The following is a 26,077-nucleotide window of genomic DNA, read 5'->3' on the forward strand; positions in this document are numbered from 1 at the left end:
TTGTGTCTCTATCTATAGATGTTGTTTTGTCTAACAAACTCCTTTGTACAAACAGTTTTGTACACTCCACCCTTATCCCTGTTACCGCATCCACCCACCCTCCTTGCACAACTGCCTGTATAAAGGACCATATTGTACATATTTGATCTACCCTATTATAATTTATATATATCAAAAGGGGTGTATGCCGCACATTTGTGTTTTAGGCCAATATGGTCTTGTGCATACATCCCGTCTTCAGTATTTATAATTACTCACTCTTTTATATTGCTTTTACGAGACGAATAAACATACATACACATACATACATTTAATATTAAAATCTTGTCATTAGTTTATAGCAGTGGTTCCCAATTTTTTATAATCTGTGGTCCCCTTTCAAACCCTCTCAACAATTGTGGCCTTCTTCCTTATAAAAATACCCAGGCTTTAATTATACATGTTATCATCAGTTATTTTATAATAAAAAAGCAACAAACTAAAATAGAAGAATAAAGAATTACAATCAAAGAATTAAACAACTCACAGTCAATTTCAAATTGATGTAGTCACAGCGAATTTACCTAGTGGAGGTCTTTGATTGTGGGCCCCTCAGAGAACCGTTCTTTGGCCCCCTAAGAAGACGAGGGCCCAATTCGAGAAACCCTATTTTATAGCCCCAAGCATCTACAAAATATGACTTTCAGAACATATGTATAGCAGTTGCAAACGTGAATATGAATATTGTATTAATTCCATGTATATTTTAATTCACAGGTTAGCAATAATAAATTGTTATAAACATACATATATAAACCAAATGTTTAGAAAAATTCTATATGGTATTGATTAGCTATCTATTAGGCATTTTCAACCACATGTCTTCTATATCTGTAGCATGCATGAAGCTTAATGTCCTAATATAGATACAATATTGATAACTTCCTTATAGCGACGCTTCTTTTAAGATTTAGACAGTGATGTCATTCTGTGTAATATTGTTACAACGTCTTGTGTTCATGACGATTTGTTTCTGCTATTTTGATGTCCCATTGAATTAGATATAAATAAAAAGGAAATGGCTAGAAATAAGAGTAGATGTTTGTTTAATAATGATGTGTGTTTGTTGTTTCATTGCTGCATTGAGATAACATTTTGTTGAGTAACAGTAGCTGCAACAAACATTTTACACTGGGCATTCTTTATTTCAAATTAATTTCTTATAACTGAAACATTATCATGAAAGGTTTTTTTTTCTTGGCCCTCGAAACAAATTGTTTCAACATTAATAATGAAGAATTAACATAAATGTACTCAGTTTAATCTAATTTCTAGTAATCTTATGAAATGGCTTGACGGTGAGGGATTTTATGCTACGCACGAAGAACTTGCTCATTGCTCTACATCACAATTTGCCCAGAATACAACATTTATGAGTTTTGCCATTATGATATTATGTTATATCATACAACATCGACTGTTACCTATTATCAACTAAGTCTGGTAACTCCAAAGTGCCTGTACTCGTTGTTGTTAGAATATATTAGCATTGTCTGTGAAAGGGTACTCCCGTAGTGTGTGTACCAGGTTAGGGTTAGGCCGTAATTCTATTTTGATTTTCTTTATTTTAATTCTATTCAGAGTTCTATTTTATAAGGACTGTCTCTGTTATCTAAGTGAATATACTTCCTGCCTATATTAATCAGTCTGTAAAAGATATCGTGTTCAAGCCAGAAACTGTCCATTTTCTTCTGCAGTGCTTGTTATCGTTCCATAAACTTTTGTCTAAACCATAATACTTTGTTTTTCAGTTATACATATATATATAAACATGAAGGGTGTAAAATAAAACATCATCATTAAAATCTTCACTCCAAAATTGAAATCAAATCAGCAAGATGCCGCCACCACCCCCTCCCCCACCGCCGCCCCCCACATTGGCGGTGGCGAACACAGATAAACCAAAGTTGTCAAGATCAGAAGCCGGAGGTAGAAGTGCTATGCTCAATGATATTGCTAATTTTAAAGGAAAGAAACTGAAGAAAGCAGTAACAAATGATCGAAGTGCACCTGTTGTTGCAAGTATGATTTTTATTCTTTTATATATGAATAGAGATGGGCCGTTCAGAATACCAAATCTAGAGGATTTGAATCCCAAAGTATTCGAATATTGCAATTATGCTCAAATTCAAATCCGGCAATGTGGTGGAGAATCCCTTCTATTTGAATAACTTTGAAAATAGAATAGTATTCTGGATTCGGTTCAAGTATTCTAGAATAATCTAAAATATTAAATTATTCTACGCGTCCATTCCTATATAAGAAGCTGGTTTGAAATCACAGTGACTGCAGCTTTTTGCCATAATCTATACAAGCTGCGACTCTGATCCATTGAGATTCTTTTTCTACATCTATTATTGTAAGCTTAGCATTAGGGCTGGGCATATCGAATAGTAAATTATTCAAATCAGTTCAGATGGGGTTTTCGGATCACCGACATCTTGTTTTTTTTTGCCGGGTCCTAGGTCAAAGTGAATCCCTTATTTATTTTCATTAATATTAAATTTTTAAAATGCAATTCTGACATATGACTCACTTCTTTTGAGTGAGGTATTGATGAAACATTTTTCTTACTGTTTGTAAATGCTCAACAAACTGTCTGAGTGATAGATTATGTGTTTTCACTAATTTATGTGTCTGGTGAACCCATTGCTATAAAGCAGTCAATACATCTACATATCTTCCAAGTAAACAAATATTCGATTCGATTCTGAAATCATCAGATAATTGAAAATGCCCAGTCCTATTAGCGCAAGCTCCAATAAAATTTCATATCTCCAGTTCTGACCTCTCCAGCGCTGCTTTAATGTGCATGATATTACTTGCTATCGATGACTATGCTATTGTTGTGTATTAGATTTTGTTGTTCAATCCCACTACCTATCCCAGTATGTAGTATATTTGATGTAGAAACAATTGCTTTTCTTTGTAACCAAGAAAATGGTAGTTGTCATTGTCACACGAGAAGGCTATTGCTTTTATATTTTTTCAGATTTCAAGTCTTATGTGATCTAATGTTTATCCAAACTTTCGCCGTTGTGTTCAATTTCAAGTGAATCTTTCTATTATTCGTTATGACCGTCATTGGTTTTAATTTTGCGAACTTAGAGCGCTCAGCTCATTTCTCATGTAGGCTACAGATCAACGTGTCGATATATTTGACGGAGCTCACTTATTAGTTTTATAATTAAGCCATATTATCTGCTTTTTCCCATCATAGATTATGATTTATTTCCAAATGTTTCATACATATAAGTACATATTGCAATAAGAATAAACAAACAATAATCATGAAATATATTCCGAAGGGGACTGGCAAGATTTCAAGGTCAACCGAACCCTATGAATAATATAAAATTTTATCTTCTTTAGAAACATCAGGCGGAGGAGGAGGAGGAGGAGGCGGCGGTGGAGGAGGAGGAGGAGGCCTCGGTGGATTATTTGCCGGTGGAATGCCGGCTTTGAAACCGGCAGGTGGGTCCAGGCCGTCAGGAGGCAAGTTGCACCTAATTGTGCATTTTTCATTTAATTATGATATTCATTATACAAGGTGGCCAAAAAACAGAACCTATTTGTGGAAATATTGTAACATTTCATATAAAATTCATTTTTCCAGAAATTAACTCAAAAGTGAGAAAGCTGCATATAAGCGAGTTTTTGAAATCGAGTCGTGACTTTAATTAAGCAAAATAAATGCTGCCAACAGTGCCAAGTTTTTACGCTGTGATACTTCCCAAAATACATAACTATTGACACTTCAATACTAATATAAAAAAAAACAATGAAAGTTACTAGAAAATAAAATCAGTAACTTTAAGGTTTTTGTTAAAAAAACAAGCAACCCAAGAAAATTTCCCAGCGGCCAAACGGATGGGAACACTTTTCTAGAAAGCATAACTTTTGTGCAAAGCATCTGATGTTACTGAAATTTGCGGGTATATTCACACACAAACAAGTGTTTAATAAATTTTCTTCATTTTTGTCGAAAAAATTAAGAAATTCATGTGTTCTGTTTTTTGGGTCACCCTATATCAGGGGTTCCCAAACCGCGGCCCGCAGGCCAATCCGGCCCCCGTAACGATTTAAAATGGCCCGCCGAGCTTACGTGAAATAGTGTTCAACAGATTTTATTTCTACCATTTGCGATCTAGATTCTAGATACCGCTAATTTATGTCATTATCAGAGTTCAAGCATGTGTTTATCGTAACAATTCAATTATACCAGTATATCAATTATGGGTACCGGTATTAGGATTACAAAGGACAGTAATTTAGTTATCAGCCATATAGGAAAGTTTAAAGATGTCAGAAATCAAACGAAAACTAGACTCAGAAAACTGACGTTTCTTGAATAAATGGCAGTGTTCGTATTTCTCCATTGAAAAGTATCAAACTTTAGAGATTTGTCTACTTCTCCAACGAACTATTCCAGTTCTGAAGGAATACAACATTGAGCGCTATTATGAGTCAAACGAGCATGTTTCAAAAAAATGTCAAATGAAAGTGAATCCACGTTTGGGCGCTACATTCATCCGGCCCGCGAACATCTTTCCGATTCTAATTTTGGCCCGCGGTCAATAAAGTTTGGGAACCCCTGCCCAATATAATGGAATTTTTGCAATTCAATCGCAACTAATTTCAATTTTTTTTGCTTGTTTATGCTCTGTAAAAGTAGCCACGGATATCTAATGATATGTAAGGAGCCAAGATCGAGATGCATAACCTGTGCCAACACAGTTTTCAATTTTTTTAATAAGTAATTTAATTTAATATTGAACTTTTGTAAATGGCCGATCGATTCAAATTTTCACTTCCCTAAAGATGGTAATGGCCACAAAAAGGCTATCTTTTGCACTAAATTTGTTTGGCTCACCCTGTATATAAGATTTGGTACAATGTGACCCCATTGGTTATTTGACTTCCATGTTCATATTATTTGGTCATTGCCCTTATTTTAAATTTTAATCAAATTCCAATTTTGAAATTTTTATTTATAAATAAAAATATCTTATTTTTAGGAAATCGTGGAAATGCTATGAAACCCCCTGGAATGGCATCAAGAAACGGACCTTCTTTTAATCAAAGAAATAATGACCCTCCACCCCCACCAAGTGATAGAAAGCCGAGCATTGGGACAGGACCTAAGCCATTCAACTCGAGTCCGACTCCATCATGGAAATCACCAAGCAGTAATACTTCACGTCCTACGTCTGGTGGAGCACCAAGATGGAAACCCCCCGGCCAAACTAATCCTCCTCGTGGGCCTCCCCCACCCCCCGCAAGCAATTTGAAAAACAATTTTTCACCCCCTATTAATAATCGTGGACCTCCACCAAGGGCTGGAGTTCCACCAAGGGGGCCACCTCCAAGCCCTGGAATGGGGGGTAGATCTGGCCCCCCACCTCCCCCTCCTTCTAGGGACTCAGTAAGACGGACTTCTGCTTTGCATCAAAGTAGCGGAGGGGATCTCCCACCCCCACCCCCTATTTCAGCAATGCCTTCAAGGGGAAATGGCCGCGGGGCACCTCCCCCTCCTCCTTCCAGAGGACCGCCGCCGATGTTGAATCACAATTCACAACCTCCCGGAAGGTTAGTGTATTCGTTTTTTTTTTAGATATGTCAGTTAGTGTCGAACTTTTTTCCGAACAAGGACGTTATATCTGTAAAGCTGCTGTTTATCGACAGTATCATAATCTTTTTTCTGATTCGGCCTCACCTATTTATTTCGGCCTTTCAGAGGGTGCACTTGGGATTTGGACCCAAGTGTGGTAATAAGTCTAATGCTTCAACCATTTGGCTGTATTTCAAAATTGAATCAACCGTGTTGGCAAGAACGCAGCCACTGTGTAATATATTTGAGTAGGCGATATTGTACTGATCAGATTATAGCACATCACAGCATTTTCATTCTTAATAATATATATTGGTTATTTTTATATATTTAATTTTAGTTAGAGATCTATGTCATGAATCTGGCCCTAACATACCTCAAGTTATAATTGCATCAATATATATATCGTATTTTCCGGATAATAAGTAACACGAAGCCTATTTTTAACACTCAATATAGCTCTATATAGCTATAGTTTTTCCTTATAGCCTTCCAATAAGATGGGGATAAAAATTTCTTTTCTGTTGGCCAGTTAAGCACTCATCGGCGCTCATTATAGGTTTTATATGGTTAGAACCAGGTGGTTGTTTCAAGTAGAATTATACTTAAAAGCTGGGAAATACGGTATCTAAGATTTTAAAAATTTTGTTTAGTTTTCCCTGTAAATTTTTTTTTTTATTTAAATAAAGAAAAAAAAAGGGGCTCCCGAAGTATGCGAACCAAGATGGCGGACATCGGAATGTAATATGTGTACTGGGTTATAGGCTTGCACGTAATTGATAAAAATCAATTCCGTAATTACGGCCAAATCGATTACGTAATGACCCCGTAATTGCGATATTTTTCCACACATTTAAACCTATCATAACAACCAATTGAATCCACTTCATTTTCGATTGGCACATCGAGTTTGGGTTTTCATATTCCTGGCAGTACTAAACGCCGGTGACAGATGGTAAGACAAGAGTGAATTCAAATTAATTTTATTCTGATTGTTATCTTTTGTGCTAGCTTTGATTTCCTTTATCACCTTCGCAAATTAACCGTCCCAATTTTATGCGATCAATTTTATCATTACCGACACTGGTATACGGATATTTATGAAACGATAGTTGACTTTTTTAAAATCGTATTCAAAAAAATGTCGGGTTTCCAATTTATCAATGCCATGACGAGCGTATTCTCTCGTTTGATTATACTTGCTCTTGCCTCGCGACGAAGACTTGTTATTGCACCGTTTTTAACATTATTCGACTTTACTACCTAGTCAGCATTTTATATTAATTATTGATGCCGACTTATTGACGTTATTCCGATTACCATGCTTCATTTTACATTAAATCCTGTCGCGGACTAAATGTTGTAACATTATTTGCAACAAATTTAGATCAAATATTAATTATTTGCGCATAATTTAAATACCGTACTTATATGATATGGCTTTTCTATCGCAAAAAAATGCATATTGTGACATTTATTTTGCACGCACGAAAAAATTAACTTATTTTTCTAACTCAAGTCGACGATCCTATCGGCCAAGATTGACACAAATTTGGTCGAGTGTCGGTGGTTTTCAAGAATCAAAATAAGTTGCCGCATTTGGTAAAGACAGTTAATCATATTTGGCCGAAATATTGCGAGGCATTGTGGAAAATATATTGAGCAAGGACAAGTCCGGACTGATATAAAACGATAAAACTGGTAACAGAACATCAAGGTTTTGTAATTGAAAATGGTTCTCGCACAGAATAAACACACTGGCTCATACTTGATATTTGATAGTAGTTAAATTGAGAATATTGAACTGTTAAAAACAAAAAAAAACGATCGTCGAAATTCTTAAATCTCGTTGCCTTGGTTAAATATAATCCAATGATCAGGACATTTTCAATTAAATACTGAATAAAGATAGTAATACATTAAACATTTAGGCTACAATTTAGCTTTTTTTTTAATTTCAATCATTGTGGTGGAGAAATCCCACTATTTAAATACGGTAACTATAAAAATAGAATAGGATTCTGGATTCGATTTAGGTATTCTAAAACAGTGCTTCCCAACCGCCGGTCCGCGGACCGTCAACGGTCCGCAAATGAATTTTTACCGGATCGCGGGAAATCCCGTCATATTGTTGTTTCTCTGCCGTCTCAATCGCTTTACCGATGCCGAAAAGACGAAGTTGCGTTGGTTCATTACGCAATTTCTCTTCCGTCGTCATATTGCTGTTTGATAAGCGCGACATTAATTATCACGGTGACGTATTGGCAAGAGAGAGAAAAGTGAGAAAAACGGCTGCAAATACCGAAGCTATAACTTCTTCTACTTTTTAAACTTTCACTTTTTTTAATTGACGGAATTGACTGCTTTGAAGAGAGCTCGTTTCAATCGTGAAAGTGCTCGACCAATAATTACGACTTTACGTAATTCGTAACTTCCCTTCCGTAACTCGAAATAATTCCGTAATTCCGTAAATCTGTAAATTACGTGCAAGCCTACTGGGTTAGGGTTAGGCCATAATTTTAGGTATAAATACTACGGGAGGCTCTTGGCTAGTCTTCGAACTGATAATAGGACTAAAATAAGGAAAATTGGAAAAAAATTATCGCCTAACCCTAACCTGTTACCCATGTTACGTTCCGATGTCCGCCATCTTGGTTCGCATACTTCGGGAGCACCAAAAAAAATTTATTTCTTAAATTTCACAGGGGTTCTTATAAAGCAAGTAATGGTCCGCCGCCACCACCTCCCCCTCATGGTGGTCGATCGTCAATGATAGAACGTTCTTTACCACCTCCTCCAAAAACTAACGGATTTCAACCACCTCCCCCCTCGAGAAATGATTTTCCACCACCTCCACAGAGAAATGATGCACCTTCGTTACCATCACGAAACGATTCCTCTGTCAGAGGGTAAGTGTTTGGGGGAATTGGTAATTTTTGAAAAAAAATCACGAGTTTTCAGATTTGGTGAGAAATTGATTATGCAGAGTAATTTGATCACAAAGAGTGTTAATTTCTAATATTTTACCTCAAAGTCATGTTTACGTATTTAAATACTGTATGATGATATATATCAAGATTTAACTGCCAATAAGCAGCTAATTTTTATCTTGAAAAAGTGTATTTCCAGCCATCCAGTTTTCTGTGCCATAAATTTATTCTTTTTTTGAATTTTTCAACAAATTTTCAACTTGTCTTATCTTTCATATCTGTGTAATAAAAAAACTAAAAATATACAAAATACTATTTCTTTCTTTTGAATTAAAATATTTCATTATATTTTTCAGTCGAGCCCCACCGCCTCCCCCATCAAGGAATGGGCCCAGAGGGGGCCCTCCTCCACCTCCGAGTATGTCACGTCCAGCACCGCCTTCAATGGGAAGTAAAGCCCCGCCTCCCCCACCCCCTTCCAGAGGTCCCCCACCTTCGGCCAGTAGGAATTCTGGATACAATTCATATCCACCACCTGGTAAGTTTGACTTTGTTGTTTTTTAGAATGAGAAATTAGTTGAAAGACTATATTTAGAACAAGCAAGGTTACTCCCATAGTATAGGAACCAAGATGGCGGAAACCGGAACATAGTATGTGTGGTCAGGGTTAGGCCATTACTTTAGTTACAAATATTACGTGAGTTATTTGCTAGTCCCCGAACTCGTAATAGAACTAAAGTAAGGAAAATTGGAATAAAATTATGGCCTATCTCTAATCTGGTACACATACTCTGTTCCGGTGTTCGCCATTTTGGTTCACATACTACGGGAGTACCGGGGCATGTGTATGGTATTCATAAAGTCTTGTATTACAGCGTTCTTTAAATTTTTTTATCAAGACCCACAGGAATTTAAATTGAAAAATGATGATAAAACTGACAATACTTTTAATGAAACTGATGTGCTTGCATATTTTTGCACAAAAGATAGAATCTTGGCTCTATTTTGGCGATGGTGGATTCCAGTACCATCTTTCAAATTTGATCAATATTTTGTTTTGTTAACATAAGTTAGTGTCGAAAAAGATTTAACCGCGACCCGATACCCGCGATAGATTATGATTCAATACTAGACCTGAGTGCAACTTTTAAATTGTTCAAAGTTACAAATTAGTGAATTACTATTACTAAGATGAGCTCGGATTTTACAAATAATTTTGAAGATTCTGGTCAATATTTAGGCTGAAAATTTGTTTCGTTAGATAGCATTTTCATGATAATTTATCAAATTTTAAAAACAAGCCTCCATATACATAAAGGAAATCTAAATTTTTTATGTCCCAAAAAATGCAAGAAACAAATTAAGTTCATGAATTTTCATCAATTTTCCTAAGAATGGAAAAATAATAAATTCTTGACAGCATAAAACCTAATCAAATTATAATTTACCTAATCCAATTTTGGTATTTCTGAAGTCAGAACACATTGAGATTGTGTCAAGATCTTTTATTTATTTATTAGAGTTTTAATTTCTGAAAGGTTAAGGCTAATTTAATATTCTGACATGACCAAAATACCCATTGATTGAAATAAATATAAAATTCAGTATTTTGGAAAATAAGAGATTGTTCGCTATAGAAGGAAAGAACAACTCTATTTTAATAAGAAAATGATTTTGAACAAAGGCCTTTTTATAGAATCCTTGAATATACAAAATTTGCTTGTTTAAAATGTGTGCTTGCAACCTTTGATTGAATGATCCAATATAATACATGAACTAATATGGACTATATATTAGGTAGACTTGTATTCCGCCAAAGTCCTAAGCATTATAGATGGTTTCTAACTTCAGATCCCTCAAACAGTACAATAATCCCTTGGATGTCTAATGTGTTGTTTAGTATACATTGCCTTACGAAATCTGAATTCCATTACGTTTGTTTTGAGGCGTGACCAGCCCAAGAATAAACAAAAGTCATATGAGGATGACATGTCCTAACTGCGACGTGATATAGAATAATTGGGCGTACTATGAATTTTTCTGTATTTTAACTTTATTTCTGTCCATCTATTTTACATAGTCGAATTGTTTATAATGTAATTTGCTCAAATCAATGAAATCAATAATAATGAGAGAAATTGTACAAGAAATAATGCTACACATTAAATAAATATATAACTCTAGCTAGGGGCTCCCGAAGTATGCGAACCAAGATGGCGGACATCGGAATGTAATATGTGTACTAGGTTAGGGTTAGGCCATAATTTTAGGTATAAATACTACGGGAGGCTCTTGGCTAGTCTTCGAACTGATAATAGGACTAGAATAAGGAAAATTGGAAAAAAATTATCGCCTAACCCTAACCTGTTGCCCATGTTACGTTCCGATGTCCGCCATCTTGGTTCGCATACTTCGGGAACACCTAACTCTAATTGTGTCAGTGGCTGGTATTCAATATTTAAATAAGGTCTTGCCTTGATCAAACCTTATCAAATACCAAAACAAACTCAAAGTTAAAATTACGAGCTCATGTTTCTGGCATTATGAATTCAGATTTTATCAAAATTCAAAATTTTTTAAATCAGCAACTTATTATCATAGTATGTCCATAAAGTCCCTTTACAATTTCAATTTTGTTATGAAGTCAGTTCTCAATATATCTTAACCAGGTTTGTTTTTTAATCAGTCATTCTTCAAGTATTTTTACTTCATTTAATACATCAGCGAGGGCCAAAATGATTGTACATGGTATCGATAAATTCCCTTTAATTTAAAAAAATTCAAAAAGACTATGGACACGCTATATATGCCGCAGTTGGCTGGATATATATTTCGTTTTAAAAAAATAACGTTTTTGTTACTATTATTAATATCACATGTCACATCCTATATAGATTTAGTCATGGTCATTGAAATTTTTTGCTTGGAAACTCTTGGGAGAATATGCGTGTTCACAAAAGCCATGCAATATGCACTTGCCCTAGTAAATGAGATCTTTAGCAAGCTAGATAGATAAATGGCCACACTGTATTGAGCCCCCAAGCTTGGAAACTTCAAAACAATACAATCCCCTCTGTAAGGGTTTTATCAGTTTGTGACTCATCACATATACAGGAAATTACAAAAATAGATCAGCCTGGTGGACTATTGTGTTCTCATTTGGGCCATGTTTGATTTAATATGATTTTTATCTATCCCTATGTCTTGAATGCTTATGTTATCCTGTGGTTTTTATACTTGAACATTATAAAGAATTTGAACCTCATAAGGCCTGCTATAATATAGGATGTCCATAAAGTCTTGATATTTTTCAAAATTGCAAAGGAAGTTTATCGATACCGTGTTGTTTTATCTATATGTATGTCACATCACATATCTATTAAATGAAGTAAAAATATTTAAACAATCACTGATCAAAAAACATCAAACCTGGTTGTTGAGATATATTAAGAACTGATTTCACAACAATTGAAATTGTAAAGGGACTTCATGGGCACCCTTTACTTTGCCAATTTGTTGCTTTATGTATCTGAAATTTAAATTTTATTGGTTGAATTTATTTGCTGAATTTAAGGAATAAATCAAATTAAAATCTACATAAAAAAATTGGGAGATGAAATTAACGATATTAAACTAGTTGAAAATACATCCATAATGCACTGTACAGGCGGGCATTTTTGAATAGTATCGAATATTTGAATACTTTGGGAATCAACGACTACTTTTTAATGTAATAAAAACTTATATTTATTTTTGGAAAATGATATTTGACAATCTAACTGGATGTAAATCTTGTTCGATTTATAGAACAATGTTATCTCAAATTTCCTGCATTATTAAATATAGATTGATTTTTTCGAAATCCAAGTTTGGACAAGATCCAATTTACAAAACCTGATATTTTTTATTTGTCAATATTTTTTTAAGAATATATCAGAATTTATTCTATAAACTACTTGGTTATGGACATTCTCTAACCCTATTTTATAAATATAACAAATTTAGATACCGCCAATTTTTACGGCATTATCACAATTTAAGCACATGTAAATTCGTAGCAATTGTACCGGTACCTTGTTATTTATACATACCGGTACCGATATTGACCCCTTGGGAGTGCTCCTCTATACCGGCCCGCGAATATCCTTCCGCATCTAATTTTGTCACCGGTCAAGCAACTATGGGAAACACTGTTCTGAATGATAGCAGTGGGCAAGATACCTTTAATAATTTTCCTGCCTTTCCAATTTTTTTTAAAAATTCCTCTTTACTTGCAGATGACTTCGAAAACAGGTTCAAATTTCGAGCAGAGCTTCCACCTCCAGAGCCTTTTCAACCGTCTCCTAAAACTTATCCCAGTCAGGCACCAAGAAAAAGTAAGTAATCTATTCATGTGTCTTACTGTAAATTTGGTTTGTGAATGTCTCTAATACAGAGGAATTAGAAAAGTAATTGTCTATCATTTTAGCCAATTTCAATGAGTGTGATTTTGTGCCTATTATTTTTGTTACCAAAACGTTAGGTTAAAAATCTTCTATACCGGGGGGGGGGGGGGGGGTCTTTTTTATTGTTATTAATGCTACATGTCGCCAGAACATATTAGGCTTTAAATTTGCACAGCTTCTATTTCTTTTGTAGCCTAGGTAGATCTTCTTTTTTATGGTTATTATGTTTTTAGCATATGTTTAGGTTTATAGCATGTGTCTGTCTGTAGGAGTGTGTCAGAATCATTTTGGAATTAACTTTCTCATTTTATTTAATTGAATTATTTTTTTAGCTTTCTCAAATCATATTGTTATATGGCGTAGATTGAGTATTATGACAAATAATGGTGAAATACTGACTTGTATTGGAGTGGCATAGCTTGCTCTTCTTTCATACATTGCACATGCCGTATATTCTCTCATATAAGCTGACCCCTAAAAACGATTACTCCTCGATTACTAAAACTTTTGAGTACAATCATACACAAACATAAGTTCAAGAGTTTGATAAATTTCATAATTAATCTGTTTTGGTCACACTGTATTCTCAGCTATGCCATGTATAGGTGTGTCCCTTTGCCCTAATTTCAACACTGGGCTGATTATTTGCAACATGATATGGAGGTTTCCAACTCAACAACCCAATTAAAATAGCAGATGGTTTGAATACTACAGCAGGCCTATGTTTGAAAACCATTTTTTCAAATCATAACACCATGATAAAAATACTTTTCTCCTAACTTTATTGTGTGGAGTCATGCAGAAAAAGTATTCAGAGAATGTGCCAACACTTGCAAATCATAACAGGCTCTTGAAACATTTGATACATTCAAAAATGACCAAAACAAGTGCATTATTGTAGTTTCAAATCTAGTATTTAAGTGTGTTTGATATTAGTTATATTTAATACAGTAAATAATATTTTTATAGTCTGTTTTTTGGGATAATTCAGATTTTTTTAATTTTCAAATATTGCCATTTTAAAAAATTGGCATCTCAGGCGTTATTAGTCATTATTAAACTTATAACATCGTGTAAAATAGAAAACCAGGTATTAAAGTAAAATTTTGAGTTGGGTTGCGTGAGACTAATTCCCAATTCGTCCGTAATGCAAGGATGCGTAGCAGGAATAAACATGACTATACTATTCAAATCAAGAGTCCTGCTGCACGCTAATGCGAATGTCTTTCTGTAACGTTTGGTCTGACCGAAGTCAAGCTTCATCAGACAAGCAGTTTACAACAATGACTACTAAGATAAACTAAACTACCCGTAAAATTTATCTTGAATTTTCTGCACTATAAAAACTCATATCTGAAACAAAGCAAAATACAATGATTTGTCTGATCTTCTCCAATGAACATGGACCATATGGGAATATATAAATATTCATATTCAAAATAATATTTCATAATGTAAATTACTTTTCACCATTTTTGGATACACTTGTTTTTTGAAATATAGTAAATTTAGAAATGAAATCTAGCTGGTAATCTGTATTGGAATGTACAAGGTGTCCATAAAGTCCCTTCACAATTTCAATTTTGTTATGAAGTCAGTTCTCAATATATCTTAACTGGGTTTGTTGTTTTTTAATCAGTAATTGTTTAAATATTTTTACTTCGTTTAGTTGTTGTTAACACCCTTCGTCGTTCTGTGTTAGAAGACCCAGGAACACGGCGGTTTCGACCGGATTCTCCCACAGGTCCCTTGTGGTTAAGTGTGTTGGTTTGGCTGAACATATAAATAGATGTGGTTCCGCATTCAGGGCAGATATTCCTTATTGCTGGATCAATGCGAGTCATGTAGTGGTTTGTTTGGCGACCCCACCCAAGAAACTTCGTTTAGTAATACATCTGTGAGGAAAGCAATATATGGTATCGATAAATTCCCTTTGCAATCTCAAAAAATTTCAAGATTTTCCTTCATGGACAGTGGACACTCTATCTAACCTCAGTATTTACTACTGCATATCATACTCCTGGGTCCTGATATTGCAATTGTCTTATTATTAACTGGTGACAGGAGTTAGGAATGAAACTGTACCACTTACCATCAAAAACTGACCAGTTTATATCAAATTCAATCCCAATGGAGGTACGAGAATTCAAGACAAATTTAAGATATTTTTAGTTCTCAATTTTCACTTAGACATCTAACAGTTTTTAAACAATATTTTGTTGTTGATAAACGTCATGCCCAGCAAACCATTTCGAAAAATGTTGAATTCTGAAGAAATTTGTTATTCCTAGTCAAAATGTTTATTTTTGTGAGCCAGTTTTCTTGTTTCATAAAACATTCCACCATAAATATCTTAGCTCCAATAAGCATAGTCATTATATGGATAATATTATTAATAATAGAATAGTTGGATTTACATTATCTTACATAACTTCAGTTTCAACTTTATAAACCACAATCAAACTGTGTGGTAAGAATGATCAAACTGATAGTCAATCATTGACTATTCGGGTTGCGTTTACTGAAATTATTTTAGTCTCTTATTTTGATATAAGTTTAACCATCTTTCTACCATGGCATGTAGATTTACACAACTGGTATTTACGGCCCATGGTTGATCTTAGATTGATATTTATTGTAACATCATAATGGGTATGTTAGCTCATTAGCCACTAGTTTCAACTTGCTATCAGAATGAGCATGTAATTGCTACACAAGTGAAAACATGATATATTTATGACACATTCATAATATAGTATGTGCATTTTTTATGGTATATCAGAAAATAAACTACTTGGTTATGGTCATTCCAGAACCCTATTTTATATCATTATCAAATTTGATACTGGGAAATTATGTTGTAGATTGTATTTTTATTCCGGATTTCAATGAAAGGAAAATATGTTTCATTTGATTGTTACAAAGAGACTTTAGAGATACCGGTATTTTGATTCCAAATGTATGAGCATGTGGCAACCCTATTGTTTGATGCTTTGGTGTTCAATCGCAACAACTGTACTCACCTTAACGCAGAGCATATGTTTGGAATGTATAAACTTACAAGTCTCATGCCTATCTTAATTAATTTGTCTTTGAACTGGCATGGTATATACCTAAATCAATAATATGTTTTGGGTTAGGATAGGTACAACTGCTAGAATCACATATGCCTGTAGCTGTATACTTATTAATGCTACCATACGTGTATGTTATTTTGCTCATAAACTAGAAGCTCCAATATTTACGTCTAATCAAAATTGCCATATACTCAATTAAATTATTAACAAATCTATAGGGTAAGCATATATCATTATAAAACAAGGAATCTAGGCATACAAATCGGGAAAAGATTGCTATAGGCTCTTGTAGCTAACCAGTAGTGAATATGACAAAGGCATTTGGTTATTGTTAAAAAATCTCTTTCATACCACTAGTTTTATCGCATTTATTGAAACACTATCAACATTGAATTCAAATTTGCTATAGAGTTGAAAGGAAATATTGAATGGGCCGTAACTGAAAGTATATGAATAATGGAAAAACGACCATTACTGATTTGAGGACTGTCTGTTCATTGAGAACTACCCAACTACATTGTATTGTTAGCAAACAAACGGTGCATGTTATTGGAATGTCAATATTTTCATTTCTATGTACGGTAGTTTCACTGGGTTTCCATATTCAGTAGATAAAATTATTTGGCTGGGTTTTCATATGACAGGTAAAATTATTATCACTGTCATTAAAACAGCTCACAATTCCTGTGACTAGTTTATGTTTAAATAACTTTGTTTGTGTTCTGCTATTTTTATATTAACTTAAATCGAATTGTATCTATATTTCAAACATGGATTGTATTTGCATGCTCAATTTATATCATGGACTTACATGGCGTTTTATAATGAGTATGGATGTATAGTTTATTGTCTTTATGTGTTGGCTATTGAGTAGGATGTCATGATTTATTGTGACTACGTAACATTGCTTATGTCGATAATGCTTGGTATTGTGGTTGCAATGTGAAAGAGTACAAATTAATAATATCATTTGAAATAGTTGCAATAGTTGGTCCTAATTTATATTGAAGCTATAAAACACTGCAAAGTGACATTGGGTATGAAGTGCAAACTTTATAGTTTTGGCATATTTATTACCATTTGTTGTATTTTAACACAAATAGTAAGTGCCAAAATCTTTGTATATAAATGCAATGTTGGATTTATAACCAGCCCATAGCCACCTAATGGGTGAAAATATTTAGCAATTCCATGAAGTTTATGCTCCCGAAAATAAATAACTGGCTAACTGATACCCAACATGAACTGGTAACCCGATGAGAACCACGACCTTACCGGCTTTAACACAGATGTGCGACATTAACCTTTCACAAGTATAACAGCAGTTTAGGACTGCTGCGTTATGATATGACAACAGACATGAAATATACAGCTGTAAAAAGCAATTTGTTTTGGCGTCAATCGTCGTTAACCTGGGGTTTTGTACAAGGCAAATGATATCCACTGAAATCTTCATGTTTATATCCCAGAAATATTCCACATATAATATACGGTAATTGTTTTTAGTTTACCAATTTGTCTGGTAAAAGTTAGCGAATAGCCAATCTATCCAATACAGTCTCGCAATAATGTATGAATGCAGCTCAACAAGTATAAAAGGGAAAGATGGATAAATATAACATATTGTGGGATTTCCAACAGTCAGATATTTTTACAGGCCACACTAGCTTTCTATATCCCAGAAACTATTTATTCGAAAAGAAGACAATTTGTTTTATTTTTTAAATTTTATTTCTCAGAGTTTTCAATATATTTTATTATTGCATGGAAGTTGATAAAAAGTTTTTTTCCCATTCAATGTTAATGTAATTTATTTGGTTATTGGGCCTAACCTGATGTCAACAAAGCATCGACATTTCCGGTATGGATGGTATGGATACTAGCTTCTGTAGAGGGCATATGGCTCACTGTTTTCTTAAAAAATTGTTTTCTATATTGTATGTTTCTAGTATTAGTTTGTAGTTGCTTTGGTTGAACTACAATAAAAGCAGCAAATAACTTTTCTTATTCCTATTTTTGCTCGTATTTTTATTTCGTGTGTGGTGTTTATTTATTTATTTAAGTTCTTTTCATTTTATTCTTTTTCAGGCAACCAGAGACGAGTACCATCGAATGCCCCGCCTCCGCCTCCACCCATACCTAGCTATGGATACTAAACTGTTTGGAGGAAAAACAAGAGCTCAGAATGCTAACATAATAATGTAGCATATTGGGGTCGGTTATAATGTAATTGGCCCCAATTAGAAGCGTGACGCAGGCCGATAACAAAAGCCAGCATCACTCAAAAACTTGATCTTGTATATCTTTTCAAATATGGGATTAGGAATCTTACAGAGATTATGTTTGGACGCTTATCTATCAAAAAAATATGTTGATTTTAGTGTAGTACAATAAATTGGTCAGCCTTTGAATCACGCATCTCAAATCGAATTTTTGTTACGCTACATTACAGTACTCGCAACTTCATTGTTATGTATCTTATGTTCGCAACGTTTTGCTGACCTTTCTTTATTACATCATAATCATAATGCAGTGTCCAATGAATTACTTCCTGTCACATGATCCTATGGAATTGGTGCATTTTAAATTTAAAATTGCTGACCTACGGTAATAGGACAGGTAACAGAATTAGTAAATTTGATGAATAACAGATTCATATCAGATATCAAATAGATAATTTGTTCTGAAAAAAGATCATTGTATACATACTGTTTAATTAATTGTGCCAAAGATAATATCATTAGTTTTTTGGATTTTTCCAGTAATAATCCATTTTCATGACCTGATATTTTGGAGTTTAATGGTTTTAGTGCAGTGGTTCTCAAACTATGATGATCCCCCCTTTCAAAGACACTCAACACAACATAGGCCCCCTGCTCTTCAATACAAAAAAATCCTAGTTTTATTCTAAATGGGTCTCCATCAGTTATTTCCTTCTCTACATTCTATAACAAAGCCAACACACGAAAGTAAAAGAATAAACGTGTAACAGTCAAAAAATCAGTCGATTTACTTCTGATTGTTGTAGTCATCGTGATTGGTACTGAGTGAAGATCTTTGTTTGTGCCGAGAGCCCAGTTTAAGAAGCCCTGACCTAGTGCATATATCATTAAATAGGATTCATTCATATAACTTGTCTCAAACCATTAATTTATTTTTGCTTTTGAAACTCGTACCTTGCGACTCCAGTTTCTAAAATGTTATTTTCAAATTTGCTTATCTCATCTACGATTATGATCACTGACTAGCTCATTTATACATATTATAGGTTTTGATCTTTAATACATTCTGAAAAAAACATCAAAAACACATCATGGTTATATATTATGGTTTAATAATGGCGAACCCGTGAGTTTTTTTTTTTTCATCAAATTCACAATACCAACTCCAGGCTTAGGCTTAGTCTTGCAGGAAAAATGCTATCTCTAGTTCTTTATTACTGTAGATATTGATCAAATCTATGAGGTACCTTCATCTTGTTTCATGGTAAAATTATGACGTTTTCCACCCATTCAGTAGAAAAGGTTGAATATAAACTGTTTTAATTATTATTTCTGCATTTGCCCGATATATTATTGTCCCTTTGATTTGGGAAATTTACTTTTATGACAATCACATGTGCCTACTTTATTCTGTTGGAGCTCGGTGTTTTTTTTGTTTTGTAATATTACTTTCTCAAGTTTCGAGTTTTTAGAGAATATTTTCTTTATTATTGTTATTGTTTTTTTTTCATCTTTGTGCAAATGTTAATATCATATGCTGAAGAGCATTTAGATCCCTATCTTCCAAAAACTAAATGAAGTAAAAATACTTGAACAATTGCTGAAAAAAAAAGCCTGGTTTAGATATATTGAGAACTGACATCATAACAAAATTGAAATGGTTAAGGACTTTGAGACACCCTGTATATTCGTTACTTCATATTCACAACATTTATGATTAGTAAACTTATTGGTTTTGGACGATTGGGACATCTTTATGGTATACCTGATGGTATTGATATACTGATAATATCACAGGCAACTTTTTTAATTCTGACTATATATTTACTCATCTCTGATTGGTGAATTATTACATGCAAATCACAATATGTCACATTCCATGAGTCATTATTCTGATTCACTTAGTATGGCGGATGTCAGTTCAAACTGTGCTAATGGGCATGTATGAGTTTATTCTGTTCATATAATTAAGTCTTGAAATATTGTAAAAAGAATCTAGAAACAGGGATGGCCGAAACCAAACATTTAGTATTCTGAAATCTGAATACATTCTAAAGTGATCTTTTCGAATATGAAATATCGAAAACCGTATATTTAAAAATGAGTTTATCGATAGAAAAAGAAAGTTCTTCAAATTAGAAATTGAATTTGATTATGCAGAATAATTGAGATATACATTGTTTCAAATAATATTCTCTATTTTATTCTGTCAGAAGTTAATTTATTTTTCTCTATCATGAAAATAATAAACGCTGGAAAATCCTAGAAAAATTAAGAAATAACTGAATCAATTATTTCGAATGTATTCAAATATTCGATACGATTTGGGCATATCTATCCAGCACGCTGATCTTAGTCTCTTATCTGGAAAAAATTATTCCGGTTGAATTTTCATGGGTTCAATTTTATTTGAATAGACTTTGTGATTGTTCATCCACTTGTGGAGCTGATTCATGATTTCTCAAAAGCGGGCCACAGTACTAGGCACAGAACTGATTTCACATTTCTCTTTCCAAAAAAACTCCCCATTCCTCCTAGTTTCATTGTGTGATAAGGTTATTTCACAGGGTGTTTCCACTTTGCTAAGCATGAATTATTTAAACATAATGGGATTTTGAATAATGGAATTACTAATCACAATAACACTATAAATGATAAGAATTGAATGATAAGAAGGTATATCATGCACAATGGGTTTTTATAGTTGTACTTGACTTTGTTGGAAACGCAGTTTACACATCCTGGGTTGCCAATCCCTCACCTTGAGTGTAATAAATTGGGTAGGCAATGCGTGAACCGGTAAGGTTCAGGTCCTCCCGAAAATAAAAAGTTTATATATGTTGATGGCTGCTTCAGAGCATAAGGCATGATGATAAATGCCGAAAAAAATGTTGAATAATGACCAGATTCCCCTTTAAATTAATGAATTAATCTATCAGAATGGTTGTTAAATTTTCATGATCCATAGCCCCTGTCAAAGACCCTCAACACTTTAGGAGTTCCTTCACCATCCAGTCCATGCTTCTGAAAACTGGCTAACTAATCTCATACCCGGCATAGACTGGTAACCAAATGGGAGTTCCGGTTCGCCATATGATTAAGCTGTCTTATCAGCTTTCTTCTCAACCGGGATAAATATGTAAACCTCTGTTTCATTTCAAATGTGATCATGTTAATAATTATGACTTTTATGTGATAGAATAATAGTTGGTTGAAGATTTGGATTCACAGAAGAAATGCTGTCCTTGGATGTCACAGGTTTCTGAAAGTTTTTCTTTTCAATATTCACCAATGACTGCAGAATATACAATTTGGAAATGGGCCATTGAGCGCATGTTTTTGCTATATCTAGACTTGTTTGAAATTTATAAAATTCATGTTAATTATAATAGTGTTTCAACCAAAAATTAAACCCATTTTATACAGTACAGAAATACCATGTAAATACTTGAATGCTGATATCTCTGTTAGGTCTATGGGGAAACTTCACGATCTCCCCTTGACCTCTGTTAGACTCTTGACTCCAGCTTTGAACTTGGAATATTGATAACAAAATCTTTCCCATATGCAACAAGTCTTCTTAAATAGACTGTTATGAGCGCTTAGCAAACTTTCAGAGTTTATTTATATATTATTATCACAGTCTATAATCCAGACTTTAGTGAAAACATGGCCAAACTGTCTATAACAGTGGTTCTCAAACTTTTTAGGGCCGCAACTCTTTTTTAGAATTTGTCAAGTCTCACGTCCCACCTCAAAAATAACTAGTTAAACTATAAGCTACAAATAACAGATAGTAAAGCAAAAGTATGTTTTCCAAAATAAAGAAATATGAATATCCAAAATAAGGCGGGCAAGATTAAATCCAACAAACATTTTTATTTAGTTTCACGCCCCCTCTCAAATTGTTTATGTCTTCTTGTGGGGCGTGCCTCGCGGTTTGAGAACCACTGTTAAACTCTCCATAACGAAACATCAAGTGACTTAACTACCATATTCATTCATTATAAAAAAATGGCATTTGATTGTTTATTTATCATATCTTCACTGTAAGAGCATACAAAATAAAAATGTCAATTCTTTTTCATTATTTTGTTGTCTCTGGCCACCTCGATATCTAATATGATTTCTGAATTGGAAAAAAATTGTTTGATTTCATTATTTTGTTATCTTCGATCATCTATGACAAACTTCCCAAACTTTTAAGCTCATGGCCCCTTCCAATATATTAAAATTTTCTGCGAACCCCTGTTCAGAGTTGCGCACCGCTTATCGGGCGACAATCAAAGTCTGCATTGTTGTGCAAGCACGCCGCTTCTTTGATCCTGTATATTCTCTTGAAATTGTGAGATTCGTGTTTTGCGCTAGTTTTAATATTTGTATTTAAAGTCAGAAGTTTAAAAAATTCTAACAGATATAACACTTTTTGGGAAATTAGTCTAGTCTTTGTGGCCCCTAAAATTTATAATAAGCCCCCTTGCCTGGGCGTGACTCCCCTGATCTATACATAATATCTGAAATGATTTCTGCATTGGAAATACTGACAATTTTTCTCGCTTTTTAACTGTTATATGGTGTTGCCGAAGTTACTCATTTATTATATTTTCACAACTGTATCTTCATATCTATATATGAAAAGAGAGTCGATGAATTTCACCCATTTTTCAACTTATATTGTTGGTTGCACATGAAAAATACTTCGTCTTATAAGTGCTATCCATAACAGTCTTGATAAGAACGCTAAATGCTTACATTTTCTACATATTTTGCAAATTTTTTGATAGCTTCCAAATTTGGCAATTTATACAAGGACTTCACAGTTAATTTTTTCTCTGATAAATATTTGTAGTTTCACTGCATTTCGTTCGGTTAAGTCTGGCATTGTTTGAGTTTATTGTTAGTTTGGATATAAACTGATTAAGTTGTCTTGACATCTTTTTTATTTTCTTTATTCACTGATCCAATTATTGTGTGTTGTATTAAAGTGCCTAAAAGTTTTCAAATATTTATTGAAATTTTCTATTTGTAACTTTGGAGCAACTGATTTCAAAATTGGCTAAGCCATATTCCCATATTCCCCCTTTACACATTGAAAATCTTGTGTAGCTAGTCTGGCTACCCTAAATTCAAAGTTTTATAGCCCAACCGATCTTCATAAATGGCCATTCAAATTGCGATTGGCGATGTATTTATCATTCTTGTAGACATTATTGGTCTGTACAGAACAAGTACTATAAATATCCTTTATTTGCAAATACAAGTTATTCCATGCGAGTAAGGAAGCTTTATTTTTGACTTAATGATATCCTTACATTATTCGGCCATAAGAAGCTTCCTGGTCCAGAAGGAGTTATATGGAGTTTAATTGTTCAATATGATACTATTTAAGCCTACTTTTACAGTTCAATAATATTCTCGATCCATTCATCCAGACACAACATCCATTAAAAATCCTATGTGTCACCACATTGTTATACTCTTCTGTTAAGAATGTATGAGTGAGCTAAACTGAAAGTGGTTATCAAATTTTATCACATTTGATAAAGTTATGAATAGGATATTTTGAAGACTGTTCATGTTCTGTTGTAACAAAATATCTCCAGAACCAAATCAATTCTCAGACTTAAGGCTCTATTTTCTCCACTGAACTTATTATTTTATGGCCCAAATTAATAAATTTATACATGTTTTTTAGTGTGCCTATCCAATCAGATGGCTTATGACTAACTTATTCATTCTCATCCATTGTAAGCCTGTTAATAATATATAAATCATTGTAAAATTTATTTCTAAAGCCTGGTCGGTCTTATGGTCATTTTCATGCATTATGTTATCATGAACTCAATCCCTAAGTTCCCCAATTAGAGGAAGCTTGACCTCCACGAACCCCTATTTGTGCGCCACTTCTTGGCCCATCTTGCTCACTAAATAAGTTGAGCAAAATAAGTTTTGAGTCGTTGATTCACCACTCTTATAGTCCATGCTTGTCATTTCTGATTTTTAACAGTTCATCATATATCAAGAATAGAGTTGTATCTTGTTTTTTCAGGCGCTTTTTTTCATGTTTTATTTTCAAGTGAACAATGAATAGTTACTATGTATATATATTCGCTTTATTACCGAATCAGGATTTTGGAATAATTTTTCATTTTCAGTTTTTAGATTAGCTGGCCAATTGATATTGATAATTGACCTGTGACTCTTATGTATGTTGTTTCACTCAATTCCAAAAACTTTGCGAATCACCACTGCATTCTTGATTCTTCATGTACTGGTTACATTGAAGATTCTCTGGGATGCTTGTTGTGATCACAAAGATCCACAATCTACTTCTGCATGTAACGTCATGTCCCAGGAATCCCACAAAAGGCTATCCTTTTCTAGTGCTTTGGTAGTATCTAATTTGTTTGGGACTTGGTGCCCTAATCCATTACTCTTTTCTCTAAAATGTACTCAGACCTTGAAAATAATTTGGCCTTAGGAACTCATTAAATATACTTATAGTTACAGCTTTCACAGTTACTGTTTTATAAATAAACGATATTGTATTGCCCTAATGCCCAGACATCTTTTTAAATGTCCAGTCCTCATGTCTTTTAGCCATTATTGTCCCTGCAATTGATTGAATTCTAAATTAGCTGTATGTTCATTAACTTTGCTGCTTTCAATAAAGGATATGAGTCGTAGTATACTACAATCTATGGCAGGGATGGCGAACCTATTTGAATAAATGTCAAAAATTTTAGCTGCACGCCGGTATATCACAGTAGTTCACTTATCGTTAGATTATCACTAAAATTTGAGGACTTTTTGTATTAATTTAACTTTATGGGTCACTGAAGAAACTCGGTGGGTCACTTTGTCACCCGCGGGTCAGTGGTTCGCCATCCCTGATCTATAGGATAAAACTTTGACCGAACATTTCAATACATGCAACTCTGGCTTTAGTAAAACAGTGTGTTGCTCAATTCTGTTCATAAACAAATTCTCTCGGATAATTTTATTTATCTTCTCTACATTTATGTATATTTCTATTGTTTCCTGCATATTTTTTCTTGCATTGAGAGTAATAATTTACTTGATTGTTTTGTGTATTCGCCTAACTATTCAGCACCGAGATATATTAATAAAAATATTGAATTCTATGTATGTTCTTTGAAAGTAGCGGTTCCCAACTAGGGCCACGGAGAGGTTGGAGGGGAGCCACAATGCTAGGCGCAGAACTTATTTTGACATTTCCCTTAACAAGAAAACTACACGTTCTTCCTAGTTTCATTGCTTGATAAGGGTGTTTTCACTTTGTTAAGCAAGAATTATTAAAACATAGCGGTATTTGGAATTGACCAATCAAAATACCACTAGAATGATGAGCGGGGGGGGGGGGGGGGGGGGCATGAGTGCTAACACCTTCCGGAAGGGGTCAACGAGCCATAACAAGCTGGGAACCATTGTTATGTATAGAGACTTGGGGGGAGGGAGGGGGGCTTGTAGAGAGAATTTAGGGGGAATGTATGTGTTGATGAGTGTAATATAAGTGAATATTTAATTACTAAGACGGGCTTGAAGCAGCAGTGAATATATGGGTTCGCAATATCGATGACTTCCTTCACAGGCCCTAACTAAAGTAGGCTAAATGTCGGTGATGTTTGGGACTAAATTTAGGGGGAATGTTTGTGATGATTAATGGATTAGGGAGGGTACAGCAACGTAAAAGAAGAAATCATTTTTCAGTGAGAATTTGCTTTCAATGAAT

General features: G+C 34.0%; 1 protein-coding gene across 3 annotated transcripts; it reads left to right on the top strand.

The window, feature by feature from the left end:
- The first annotated feature begins 1,791 nt into the window (after window positions 1–1,791).
- LOC120330325 (uncharacterized) lies at window positions 1,792–25,469 on the top strand. 3 transcript variants are annotated; one of them, XM_039397216.2, is made up of 7 exons: window positions 1,792–2,061; window positions 3,412–3,534; window positions 5,058–5,628; window positions 8,356–8,559; window positions 8,937–9,118; window positions 12,858–12,956; window positions 18,191–25,469. In XM_039397216.2, exons 1-7 carry the CDS (start codon window positions 1,878–1,880, stop codon window positions 18,256–18,258), a joined length of 1,431 nt encoding a protein of 476 aa, XP_039253150.1. In that variant the 5' UTR covers window positions 1,792–1,877; the 3' UTR covers window positions 18,259–25,469. The 3 variants fall into 3 exon arrangements, with proteins under 3 accessions (XP_039253150.1, XP_039253152.1, XP_039253151.1); XM_039397218.2 differs by having other exon boundaries at window positions 21,524–25,469; XM_039397217.2 differs by having other exon boundaries at window positions 3,412–3,513.
- The last annotated feature ends 608 nt before the right edge of the window (window positions 25,470–26,077 follow it).

This window comes from Styela clava, chromosome 12, assembly GCF_964204865.1.
Source record: "Styela clava chromosome 12, kaStyClav1.hap1.2, whole genome shotgun sequence".
NCBI lineage: Eukaryota > Metazoa > Chordata > Ascidiacea > Stolidobranchia > Styelidae > Styela > Styela clava.